We start from the raw sequence: 13,421 nt of genomic DNA, 5'->3' as shown, positions 1-13,421 counted from the left end.
TGTGCTTTTAGATTCCACTTCATTTTGTCTCTCATCCCTCCCCATCTTCACCTTATTCGGGAAAAACCTGACAGCTAAGCAAGCCTGTTTCAAGTTATGTAAACGCTACAGTCTGGTAGATGGTTAGCACTGAGTGTGCAGTAGCAAGGGAACATGGATTTGGAAGATGCTCGTTTCAGAGGGTAAGGGAAATGTCAAGTCCGGTACAGTGGTATTTAACAGTTTGTGGAAGGAGGAGTCAGACACAGCCTGCTGGTTGCCCACTATGGACTGCAACTGTGAAATCTCCATCACTAGACATATTCAAGAGCAGGTGAGACAGACATCTATCAGGGATGGTCTAGACAGGGCTTGGACCTGCTGTGAGGGCAGGGGACTGACTTGATGCCCTCTCAAGATCCCCTTCTAGTTCTAGTGTTGTATGACTAGATCCTGAATGCCCTCAACTCTCATTCGCTTCAGTGATCTGCAGGTGTTCACCACCTCATAGGACTTGGCCCTAAGTAACTTATCTGTTTCTTCAAGCTGGAACATGAATGTAAGCTACTGCACCCTGGAGAACAAGCATAAAAATAGTCACCCCAGGAACTCAGGATCCCAAAGCCCGAGGAGATCGTCAGCTCATACTTCACTGGAGTACTTTTCCCCCACTCTATAGAGCGCATTAATGAATTAAACTGGTCTGGGAAAGGTATTGGGTAAAATTTTCAAGAGCACCTAAATAATCTAATAGACTGGGACGTGAGCTCCTAAATGACTCTGGAAAATGTCACCACCATCTCCATTTTAGAAACAGAGAAGCTGAAGTCAAGATAGGTTAAGAGACTCACCCAACACCACACAGGAAATGTGTTGTAGAGCCAGGAACAGGATCCAGGTCTCCTGAATGCCAGGCTGGTGCTTTAAATGGCACACAATGCTGCCACCCCAATGCCGGTGGTGACGCCATCATGACACACAAATGTAGAGGCACAGAGAGTTTCAAGCTAGTTTATCTTTACTTCACAGTCTCAGCAAAACAAAATTTGCATTCAGAATTTTTTCACATTAATATATTAATTCAACTTCTTCAAAATAAATACTTTTTAAAAATAACCATTTCTTTACGTCACTGTAATTTCAAGAGCAAATCTAGAAAAGTCAGCGCACAAAGAGCTGCAATATCACCAGTCAGCTAGAAAGCTTTCAGGAGATCACACTGAAAGGTGGGCCTTGTCTTTCAGGCAGGTTGCATGCAGCAGACCTCAGGCAGCTTCTATAACACACCATCTTTCTGAACATTTGCTTCGAAGAGGTGTGCACTGCTCTCTCAAAGGAAACCTACAAGTCTGATTTATACGTAAGTCTGCAGGATTCTCACACAGCTGGTTACTGATCAGTCCTGCAGGGGTTTCAAGTATCAGAGTGACCACTACTGCAATATAAAGATGACATCATGGAATAAGCATGCTTGAATCTCCAATGGAGCTGAAGAGCCTATGTGAAAGCGCAAGATTAGTGTCATATATAATTAATTCATAGCTGGTCTGGGAGCGCTACCAACAGTACTAATCATCAGTCAAGTGCTGAAACAAAGGAAAGTTAAGCCATGCTCCATTGCTTTCATCCAGTGCTGGCAGGACAGTTCCGAAAATTAAATCCACCCACAAGTGAACACATTGTTCTCCAGATTTCTGCATAGAGAGCCTCGCTGTAGTAACGGGAGGTGATTTATCTCTGCTTGCTAACTCAGGAAAGACAGGACCCTTACGTGAACTTTCACCATGGAGCTCAACTCAGCTTGAGTTGTGTCAAACAAGCCAGGATGTTTAGGGATCAAATTTGTTTGGAAATGTAGCAGCTAGAGACACACTGGCTTGGAAACTCGGCACTCCAGAGACCAGGAATTTCAGCACTTAACACTTCCATCTGCTGAAGGAAATCTAGGAAATGCAGCCCTCGTGGGGCAAGTTTCTGATCTCTTCCTGGGAAAGTGAGCAATAAGGAATATTACAATGAAATTAAAATCAGCATTAGAGACGAATCACCTCTTCAGCCTTTCCAGGGTGTAATAAGACTGCAGTATTACAAAGGGAATGAAACAGAACAAAATCGTCCATATGGGACTCCTTCCCACATGCTCCAGGTTTTACTGTGTGTGTGTTTGTGATGTTTCAGCTCCACCCAGTCAAAGGAAAAATGCTCTCCCACCCACGCTAAAATGAGACAATTCCCAAATCCTTCCATGGTGGAGTCTGTACAACTCTTTCCACGCCTACCTCAATGATACAGTTTAATCACAGTAACAAGATGCTTCACTGGTCAGAAATTGCAGCTTGTGTTGTTGCAAAGGAAAAAACAAGGTATGTTAATGATTTGAAATGGATTTAGTGGCCCAAGATCTACTCGTCTTACTGGGAAAGAAACAGCACGGACTAGTTTGGTGCGAATACACAGCTTTGTATGGAGATTCAACTATTTCCTCAAAAGATAAAATTTGACTGCACCAAGATAGGATGCAACAGTGCACTTTGTGGGGGTACAGCAATATTTCAGGTGTGCCAGGGGGGTTCCTAAGTACTGAAGAGAAGCACAATAGGTATCAATTTGCTACTGAAGCCCAGAGCTCCCCCTGCAACCTCTCCCTTGCACTGAGGAAGATGAAAGCTAGATGAGATGCACTGGGCTGAAGGATAACCCCCAGAATTAAAACATGTCTTGTTTCAGTGTTAAGATCTGTTAGTGTTAAAATGAGAACAGTTACCTCCTTTAAGTGTACTGATGGAGAAGGGCAAGAGAAATTGTCACGGCCGTTCTAGCTATCACTGGACACAGGGAGAGTAGGAATCTGACAGCAGGGAGAAACATTCTCAGGACTGCAACTGATAGTCTAGTTCCTTTTAAATCAATTCCCTCATTATGCATATATCTACCTGCCTGGAGGGAAGCCTCTGCTGCCTTAAAGCCGCACACCCCACCCCCAAGATTCAGCCAGATGGAAAATAAGGAAGCAATGCATTGTGGAGAGGTTCCTTTTTGGCTTATTGGGTCTTCTTGTCCTCTGGTGGGAAATAAGGAGGAGGGGGAGGCTGGTCCTAAAACAGAGGAGGGGAAAAATATGTAAGTAACTTAAATCCACAATTAGGAAATCTAATAGTTCAAACAACTCCTTTTCTCCAATGGGTACAATGGCTCTAACACAACCAATATCACTGATTTTACTCCTCTACTATCCATACATGATCGCTATCTGGATTCTGAACATTTTATCTGATTTCCTGTGAAACTCACCAGTGGCCCAGTTCCCATGGGGACTCTGGCCCCCTTCGCACATGCAACATACAGTTAGTTATTATATATGACTATGTGAAACTTACTGTGGGCATGTAGACATTATGAGGATTGACTGGACTGTAATAAGCACTGGCAGCAGCTTCTGCAGCCTTCGCCTCGGCTGTTGTGAACAAACACAGGTTAAAGATTGGGTGACACTGCAGGGAACTGCTACCATCCAATAAACCTACTGTAGACCCATTTCCATTACATGCCTCCTGTCCAATTTCAACGATGAGGAAAGTATGGACAGGTCAGACTAAAAAGCTGGGTAGCCAAGATTAATAAAGTTTGCCCTGCTTAGTCCTTTGGCTTTCTGACAGGATGCTGAAAATGATGTGAGAACTTTGCTAAACAAATCCTGCTTAACTCTATGCATGATTCACTCATTGTTCCATTTCACTGAATGGCAGTCAGATGGATTCCCACTGACCTGCTGCTGCTCAAAGCTCTCTCCATAAAAGCACTTCTGTTCTGAAAGGCATTCTGTTCTCCTGAGACCTGTTTACTCACCACATCTACTCCCCTGCTGACTAATACACTGCTTGCCCACTTAGAAAAAACACTCGTTAGCCCTGCAGATGAGCCTCTCTATTGGAATACAAGCTGGACTCTCTTTCAGCTCACACACAAACAGAATTGATCCAACTGGAGAATATTTGTTGATGATGAACTTGTTGGCTATCAGACTGAACTGTTTGCAGGGCTGGCAATTCGGGGAAAAAAAATCTTTTAACTTGTAAATGGGACAAGTTGGTTCTGAAATCACCAAGGCTGCAGCTACACTTGTGTTCCTCTTTTGAAAGAGGCATGCAAATGAGGGAAATCAAAAATGCAAATGAGGTGCAGATTTACATATCCAGCACCTCATTTGCATATTCTTATTTCAAAAGAAAACCAGTGTAGACACTGCTCTTTCAAAAGTAAACCCCAACAAGTGTAGAGACAGCCCAAGAGACGATAAAGTGACTCCTCAAATCATACCAATTTTAGAATGTTACATTTTAGAATAGAGTCACATTTTAAAGATTCTGTTCAGATTCACTTTGCCCCTTAGACAAACTATTTACAGAATATTTCTTCATGGCCTTTGTAGAGAGAAGAAAACAATCCCTGAAAGTATTAGGGCAACTTCTAATCAGTGGCTGACACCAGTCATACAGCAAAAAGGTTCTGACTAACCCACTGGCCACACTGCTCACCTGCAGGAGTTGAAGGAAGATCTGGACCACTGACTGGAGGCTCCATGGGCCCGGGATAAGGAGGAGGTGGAGGCTGCATGTAGCCCATGGCTCCATCCATCATGGGGGGACCAGGATAAAACTCAGCTAAGAAACAGAGTGACAATCAATTACTGTAGGAACAGCTCCTCTAGGTCAGCCACATATAATATACAGCCAAAACACGTCTGAAAACCAGATACAATTAAATAAACTCAGGTGCTTAAATTCATAAGATGCTGAACCAAACCTAAACCAATGCAGATGACATCTGCAAACACACATGCTCCTTCCCCTCTTCCTGACCAGAAAGCTTTCTTTATTCTTTTGCAAACTCACCAGGAGGTGGTGGGGGGTAGGTGTATCCAGCTGGAGGAGGACCATACACACCATTAGTTGCAGATGGGGGAAAGGCATACGCTCCATTTGGCATGTAGGAATAACCATAAGCTCCATTGGGAACTTCTCCTCTAGAGGCTGTGAAAACAAAAGCAAGTCGATTACCAGAGGCACAAGAACTTAAGGATTAAATTAAGCTCAGGACAGATCCGATGTCTTCAAAGTGGGAAATCAGACAAACTCGGAATCTAGTGCAATCGGCCAAGTAGATCTACAGCTGATTGAACAAGATGAACAAAATTAATAATTTAAAAAACAAAAACAAACAAACAAACAAACAAGTGAAATCCAAGTTATTGGCTGAAATTCAAAAATATTTTAAACCATCCTGCTGTATCTTAACCATGGAAGGATCCATGCACCTTGTGCTCATTACAACCCCATACAAAATAAGTCAATTCCCCCTTTGCCTCTACCTCCATTAGCCTTGTAGATAAAATAAACTTCAGTACCTTGAGATGCTACTTGGAGCATACGCTGTCCAAACTCAATAGCGCCCCCAGCTGAAAAAGTCATTTTGAATGTTACAGATCCCTCCCAGCCACCTACAAAAGAGAACATAAATCCGATGGAAGACAAGAATGTGCTTTAGTGCAATTCAGAGTCTTCGCTAAGAGGCAGTTGAAATCTACCTACAGATCCTTCACACACAGCAATAAAGTACTTTGGTTTTGACAGATACCTCAAAAGCCTGGAGGTAAAAGGAGAGGATTATCATAATTATGCTCTAACTAGATGATTAACCAAGTGTTGCTCAGGTCTTTAACTGTATTAATTTTTGAGTGTTGAAAATATGCACGCTTCATTTAAATGGTAACAGAGAGGGAGCTGTGCTAGTCTATACACTATCAAAACAAAAAGCAGTCAAGTAGCACTTTAAAGGCTAGCAAAATAATTTATTAGGTGAGCTTTCGTGGGACAGACCCAATTCTTCAGACTGCTTTTTGTTTTCATTTAAATGGTTGCTCTGGAGTTTGGCTGGGGATGAGGGGTTCAGTATGCAGGCTGCCCTGGGAGAGACGTCTAGCCCGGACATCTCTCACCGCAGCAGCTTGGGGCTAGGTGAGAACCGCCTCTTTATGGCCACTGCAGCTCCAGCAGGCACGGCCAGGGGGAAAAGTGCTTGTCCCCTGCTGGGGCAGATCCAGGTTTGTCTGCCCACTATGATCTCCAGCCAGAGTGAGAAATGCAGCAAACTGTGCACTTTCTCCTTGCTCCCTGGTGAAAGAAACAGTAATGTCTCCATATGGATTTGGAGGGGGAAGGCGAGCAGCTTCAGTCCTCCTTTTCCTCCCAAAAGGCCACCCAGGCATGGGGCAGTCCTGGATTGGGGGTGGAACAGGAACCAGCCCCTTTCACCTGCCTGGTGATTCTGTCACTTTTCTTTATGGTTTTATGAGAAGCAATCCCAGTCCAGGCACAGCCCATTTTCCTGGCACAATCAAACCCTTACACTGCTTTAAGTTATAAAAGGAAGCTGTATACCAAATTTGGTGGTCCTAGCTCTTACTGTTTAGCAGGAGTTCTTGAACAGACAGAGAAACTCTCTCACATACTTAATTAGGAAAAACACGTTAGCCATGAGTGTTTCAAACCAAGAAATTGACGCATCAATCACAGCGATCAGAAGGGTCACTGAAGCTATGTGCCTATCATCATGCCAACCACAGACAATGTAGGACACCATTAGCATTAGATCTGCTCTGGCTCAGTACAGGATTAGTGCAAAACAGAGATGGTCCCAATCCACTTTTGCTAAGAAGTCTTGACAGCTAGTCAATCATTAGCTACAAATTAGATGAGGGCTTGAGTACCCAGTGGTGCAAAAACATCAATGGTATGAAAAAGGTGACAAGTATCAGACAGGCAGCCAAGTCAGTCTGTATCTTCAACAACAACAAGAAGTCCTGTGACACCTTGTAGACTAACAGACGTTTTGGAGCATAAGCTTTCGTGGGCAAGGACGAAGCAGGTCTTTGCCTGCAAAAGCTGATGAAAAAGGTGGACAATTTAAAGCTACCACCAATCCATGAATGTTGTTCTAGGATGAAACAACAGAAATGGGTGGAACACCCCATATTTCAGGCCTAAAAGCAACAAGAGAAGCTGAAGAGTCCCATCACCACACCAGAGGAGTATCAGTGTCAATGGTGGGACAAGAAAATTAAATGACTTTGTGAACTAAACACGAGATACTTCCCTGTGTTACGTGGACATGTTTATTAAGGGGGACCTCCTCTGGGAAAGGCTCACACAGATTTTAGGCAAATCATTTTGCCTTCTACATGGTTTTCAGAGCTTCTTCTCACTATGTGTGCTCCCCCCCAAAACAGGTTTGTCTGACTGATCTTGCACAGAAGCTATAATGCTGATTTCCAGGATGACAGATGGTGCTGCTATAAGCATGGGATTATGACTTCAGTGCCAGAGCAGGCAAGCGAAATCAAGCCTGGGATATGAGAGAGGTTATTAAATTATAGGTTTCCAGTAACAGTGAAAGGAACAATACAGGAAGTATGGGACAATTACATTTTATTGATAAAAATCTATTTTGCCCTTTCTCCAGGTGTGCTCGAGTACGTAAGCCCCCTTTAAAACCACCCTGCCTCTTTCCTTTCATGCCTTAAACTGAACATGTAATGTTCGTTTATTCAGTTTCCTATTAAAATAAAGTCACATGAGATTGTTTTTACTGCTAAGGCGCGTCGCGGCAACAAGATGCCTTTTCTTGAGTTACACAAGAGATGGACAATTCTTTCTGGTTAGCTGTCTGGAAGTGAACATGAATTTAGGAAGAAGCAGAGCAGCTTCCTCTGGACAGGGACTGAACCGGTTATTTCAACAGGCCATAACTTATTAACAGTCCTTAGAGCAGGGATGGGAACACTTTTTGGTCTGAGGGCTACACCAGGTATGGAAATTGTATGGAGGTTTGAGCAGGGGATATTGGGAGAGGCTGTGCCTCTCCAAGCAGCCAGGTGTGGCTCAGTTCCTCCCCCACTCCCAGCCCTGAGTGCCACTCATCCGAACACTGTGACACCTGGCTGGAGCTGCTGCCTGAAGCAGGGAGAGCAGGCAGAAGAGGAGGGGGCCAGAGCTAGTGACCAGGTCACCATGCTGCTCAGGAGCTGAGCTGGCTCCCCCAGCAAGGCTGTCCTTGCTGCACTCCTGGTCGGGAGCTCAGGGGCAGCACTGAAGTGCATGATGAGCCAAATGCATCCCATGGGCCATAGTTCTTCCCCCCCAACCCCATTCTTCCCACAGTGGTGAGATCATGTGGCTGACTGAACACTGATATTCAGAACAGAGTGGAAACTAGATCAGTTTCTGACACAGACCAATTCATTGTAAATGGCCAGGGAGAAAGGGAAAGGAAACTTTTCTGGTTACAGTTTATGAAGAAAGACACATATCATAGAAGTATTGAACACTAAGCCATCTGGATGCCACCCAGTTCAGTTCAATGCCTAAACTTGACACTTCTCTGATTCTGATGCTGTGGAACTATCTTTGCACTACTGCAACCAAAAAATACATACCTCCTGGTTCTGCTTTCACTGTCCCCTTGATATAATTTGCTCCGAAGACAGGCTGTTTAATCTCACAATCTTTCATCAGATAAAAGGGCATCATGAAAGACTGCATAGGATCCTTTCCCTTGGACACAAAGATAACCTGCCAGGAAAAGAACCAAACTCACAGCAAGCCACCTTCAAAATAAGTGCAGCACAAATGGGCAATTTACTGTGAGACAATGGAGTTCCACAGACTGAAAGTGCTCCCCATGTCCTGCTAGTCACAAGATCTTCAGAACAGGAGCAAAATGCCTGTAAGAGGAAGCTCGGAGACAACTGCGTGAAATGCCTTCTAGAAATGTCCATTCTCTGTGATCTCTCACCTCCCAATTTCTAGTGAGCCTGCTGCTCTCCAGATGGCTATGATTATTAGTTTAACTGCTGCATTGAGCAGCTGCATTTCAGCCCCTGAGGATCCCTAGCAGGCTACACAGCTGCTTGTAGGAAGTAATCAGTATTTATGTCTTTTCACAGAGGATTTAAAATGCATTTATCATGCTGCTGAGGTCTAAAGATCAGCCATTTTTGAGGGCTGCGAGATGAACCACGCTTTCAGGAATGAGGAAGGTTTTTCTGTGACTGTCTTTAAAGTATCTGATCTCATTATGAAAACGAATTACTTACTCTAAATGGAGTCAAGAAGACACTTCCTTTCTTGGTCCCTTTGAAGGCATCTGGCATGTGGTCCATATCACTGAATGCAATTTCTACGTGGTCATAGGTCATCAAAATGCTACAAACAAGCAAAGAAAAGGCTCACCAAATGAAACTGATAGGCAGCAGGTTTAAAACAAACAATAGGAAATATTTTTTCACATAATGCACAGTTAACCTGTGGAACTCCTTTCCGGAGAATGTTGTAAAGGCCAAGACTATAGTGAAGTTTAAAGAAGAACTAGATAAATTCACGGGGGATAGGTCCATCGATGGCTATTCGCCAGGATGGGCATGGAGGGTGTCCCTAGCCTGTCTGCAAGAGGTTGGAAATGGGCGACAGGGAACTGATCACTTGAGGATTACCTATTACCTGCTCTGTTCATTCCCTCTGGGTCACCTGGCATTTGCCACTGTTGGAAGACAGGACACTGGGCTTGATGGGCCCTCGGTCTGACCCAGTATGGCTGTTCTTATGTTCTCATTATTAAGACTTGGTCTAGAAGAGCAGTTTGTTTTGCTCACATTGGTAGACTATGTAAAGTGAGTTGACGACCTCAACTCACTCAGCAGAGAAACATCCCGAATGTAAAAAGCACTGCTACAACTGGCTTTTTTCCCCCCTCCCTGTAGTTTCTGGGCACATTAACACAGTTTTTGCATGGATTTGCATGGATTTTGCTATTTTGATTGAGAAACTGGTAAGTTAAAACAGTGCAGCTTGCTAGAGTCAGACCAGTTACATCAGCATAGAGCTTTACAGCTTAATCTCAGGAGCACCTTTATACAGATATAACTGTGTTCATGATAGCAGGGGTTTACTTGGATTAAACTATATCGGTGTAAAATCCCATTCCTAATTGAAATAGTGAAATCTATGTGCACAACAGGCATCAGAGAGAAATCTGCACAAAATCTATGTGCTGAACAAGTCCCAGAGGGCAGGAGCTATGAGAGAACTACCAAGCTGTCCCATGTTGGAGCTGATGGACGCTGGCAGGAAGCCTAGGGTGAGGGTGTTCAAACTGCTATCCTGGCTATGGCAAGAGAGGATTTTAATTCTCCAGGGCTTCCACCCAGCAGCTGTCTCCAGCACAACATCCCCTCACAAGGTACAGTAAACTCTGTTTTAACCGGCATTCTATCATCCGGAATTCTCAAATAATTGGCATTTTAACCATAAGACACATCACATTTCACTACTTCATCTACCGGCATCAAAACAGAGTTTAACCAGCAGCAAATATAGCAGTTTCACAGCCGTAGTTTATCAGTCTGCCACCCTCCTGCTATCCCAGCACTGTAGGTTTCTCTCTCTTTTTAAATCTGCCATTTGTATTCTGGTATTGCTTAATTACATTTTCCGTAAGTACAGTATCGGGGGGTAGCCATCTTAGTCTGCATCCACAAAAATGAGAAGTCCTGTGACTCCTTATAGACTAACAGGCATTTTGGAGCATAAGCTGTTATGGGCAAAGACGCACTTCATCAGATGCACGTACATGCATCTGTCAAAGTGGATCTTTGCCCCCAATAGCTTATGCTCCAAAATATCTGTTAGTCTATAAGGTACCACCGGACTTCTTGTTTTTTTTTCATAAGCACAGTATAGTGAAAGTAAATATAAATGAATACAGCAAATACAGTATATATTTATCGTGTACAATACTGTAAACCCTCAAAATGCACGACCTTGAGTTGTGCTTATGCAAGCTAAGCGCAACTCAAAGCCACTCTGTGGCTGTCTGCCCATCTGGCTCCCCCAGTGGGCAGACAACCACGGCTGCTGGAGAAGCCAGGGAGAAAGCTGGTTCCCATCTACCCTGGGCTTTCAGGGGCTGGGAAACCAACTACCCCATGGGGAAACGGGAACCAGGCTGTCACTTGGTTCCCAGCTCCCACCTCAGCTTGCGAGACTCACACGGCTGGCTAGTTTCCTGGCTCCTGCAACTGAGGGGTAGATGGGAACCAAGTTCCAGCTTGGTTCCTGGCTCACCCCTGCTGGCGGGATCCGGGAAACTGACCAGCCAGGTGCTAATCAGTTTCCCAGGTCCTGTGGTTACCACCTGATTTCCAGCTCCCCAGGCTTGCAGGGGCTAGGAAACTGGTCAGTTTCCTGGCTCCTACAAGCCCAGGGGAGCTGGAAACCTTGCATCACCTCCCCCTACTTGTGCAAAATCTGAGTTACCCAAGGCTTGCAAACAACGCAACCCCCGTGTAACTCAGGGGTCCTAACGTACTACTGTTGTTAGCAAATAAAGCACTCTGCCTACATTTGTGCTTGCTCCTTAACATCTAATCTTGTCTTTATTCAGGGGTGCAGGTTGCTAGGTGGCCCTCTCTATCACCCAGAGTATGTGAACATCCCACCAGCTCCGGGCTGAGGGATAGGGCAGAGTTTACTGAAGCAAAGAGCAGCTTTTGGAGTTCAGCAGGTTGCTTTTGGGGGGGCGGGCAGAGCCATTTGGCAGCCTGACCTGGGGGGGGGGGAGGGGCGGTGGATGCCGCCTGGGCTCGAGGCCGTTGGCACGTGGCGGGCCAATCAGGGAAGGGCGCTCGCGAGCGCCTGAGCTCATTCCCGCGCTAGTCCGCTCAGGGGCGGGGCCAAAGCGGAGCTGGGCGCGCGCCGCCCTGGCACCAGCTCTAGGCACGGCGGGCAGCGATGCGATGGGAGGGCGACCCTCCCCCATGGGCCAACCACGTGACCCAAACCCAGCCCCCTGCAGTCATGGCCCCCAGGGAAAAGAGGGGGGATTATTCCCGCGGGGGGGGGGGGGGCTCTCACCTCTCGCTGTTATTGACGATGACGCCGCCCCCCTCCGAGTGGTTCCTGTTCAGCGCCATGGCCGCCGCGGCACGCTCCGGGGCCTCCCGCTGCGGCCGCACTCGGGCCAAGCGAATGCGAGCGACGCTGCGCTTGCGCAGCGAGAGATGGCCGGCTGTCGGGTGGAGCGCGCAGTCACCCGGCATGCAAAGCGGCGCGGAGGCGGAAGCGCGGCATTCTGGGACCTGTAGTCCTGACGGGTCTTCCTCCGCCGTGGCGTGTTGCATCCTGGGAACTGTAGTTCCCCTGGGTCCCTTAGGGATGAACTGTGGCACGCAGTCCCCATGGTCTGCTCCACGGGAGCTGTAGCCTGACATGCTGGTCTGTAGCAGGTGGTCTTAGGCCAGCCTTCTGCTACCTGCACAGTGGGCGTGTTAGGTACTCTGTGTGGGCTGCCAGGGGTCCCACACTCAGAGGGGAAAGGTGCTTTTCGTGCCTACGGCCCCATAGGGCTGCCCAGCAGCTCGTTAGAGTCCTGGCATCCAGGTGAGCCGCACCCCCTCCTCTGGCTGGGGCCAGGGCCCGTATGGCACATCCACTGCTCATTGGTGGGATAATAGGTGTGACTGGAATATTGGTCTAGATATTATTGGTATAGCTCTTGGGATAGAATATTGGTACAGCTTGCTCAGGAAGGATAGGCCGGGGAGCAAAGGAGAAAGTGTTACCTTGTATATTAAAAACGTGTACGCCTGGACTGAGGTTGATATGGAAATAGCAGGCAGACTAGTTGGGAGTCTCTGGGTAAGGTTAAAAGGGGTAAAACACAAGGGTGATGTCATGTTGGGGGGTCCAGTACAGACCACCTAACTAGGAAGAAGAGGTGGATTATGATTTTTTTTAAACAGCCAAAAAGTAATTGAACGCTCAGGACTTGGTGGTGATAGGGGAATTCAACTATCCAGACAGGTGTTGGGAAAAGAACATGGCAGGGCACAGGTTGTCCAACAAGTTCTTGGAATGTGTTGGAGACAATTCTTTATTTCAGAAGGTGGCAAAAGCTACTAGGGGTGAGGCTGTTGTAGAGGTGATTTTAACAAATAGGGAGGAATTGGTTGAGCATTTGAAAGTGGAAGGACATGGGCGTACGAACTGTCAACGTGTCTCATTCCATCACATTTCACAACAGGACCATCTGTGGAGGAGTCAGCATCCTGTGACAGGCCAACATCACCCTGTAGACTGTGGTACAAAAAAACTCTCTGGCCACAAAATCTCAAACATGATACCGTATGCATCCCTTAAAATACAATTAAATCACTGGCTCTCCTTGGGCATGTGGGACTCTACAAGGCCGCACCAACATGATGAGGCAGTTCAATTTTCCTTATATTGAACGTACTACATCCTGAAAAAGTCATAGGGGGAGCTATGGTCCTAGACATTTCCGCTTTTACTAACAATAAGTGGTACCAGCTAAAAGGAACTAAGAGGAAA

The 13,421-nt window shown here is 46.0% G+C and overlaps 1 protein-coding gene across 1 annotated transcript; it reads right to left on the bottom strand.

The window, feature by feature from the left end:
- Positions 1-982: 982 nt before the first annotated feature.
- On the bottom strand, positions 983-12,111 carry WBP2 (WW domain binding protein 2). Its single transcript, XM_075014762.1, has 8 exons — positions 11,946-12,111; positions 9,131-9,239; positions 8,471-8,606; positions 5,384-5,476; positions 4,872-5,009; positions 4,515-4,640; positions 3,357-3,433; positions 983-3,074 (listed from the first exon to the last, which is right to left on the bottom strand). The coding sequence occupies exons 1-8, from the start codon at positions 12,002-12,004 to the stop codon at positions 3,021-3,023; spliced, it is 792 nt and encodes a 263-aa protein (XP_074870863.1). The 5' UTR covers positions 12,005-12,111; the 3' UTR covers positions 983-3,020.
- Positions 12,112-13,421: the final 1,310 nt, after the last annotated feature.

Source organism: Carettochelys insculpta, chromosome 20, assembly GCF_033958435.1.
Source record: "Carettochelys insculpta isolate YL-2023 chromosome 20, ASM3395843v1, whole genome shotgun sequence".
Taxonomy (NCBI): domain Eukaryota; kingdom Metazoa; phylum Chordata; order Testudines; family Carettochelyidae; genus Carettochelys; species Carettochelys insculpta.
Note: the sequence above shows the minus strand (reverse complement) of the source record. Positions and strands in the feature narration are given on the sequence as shown.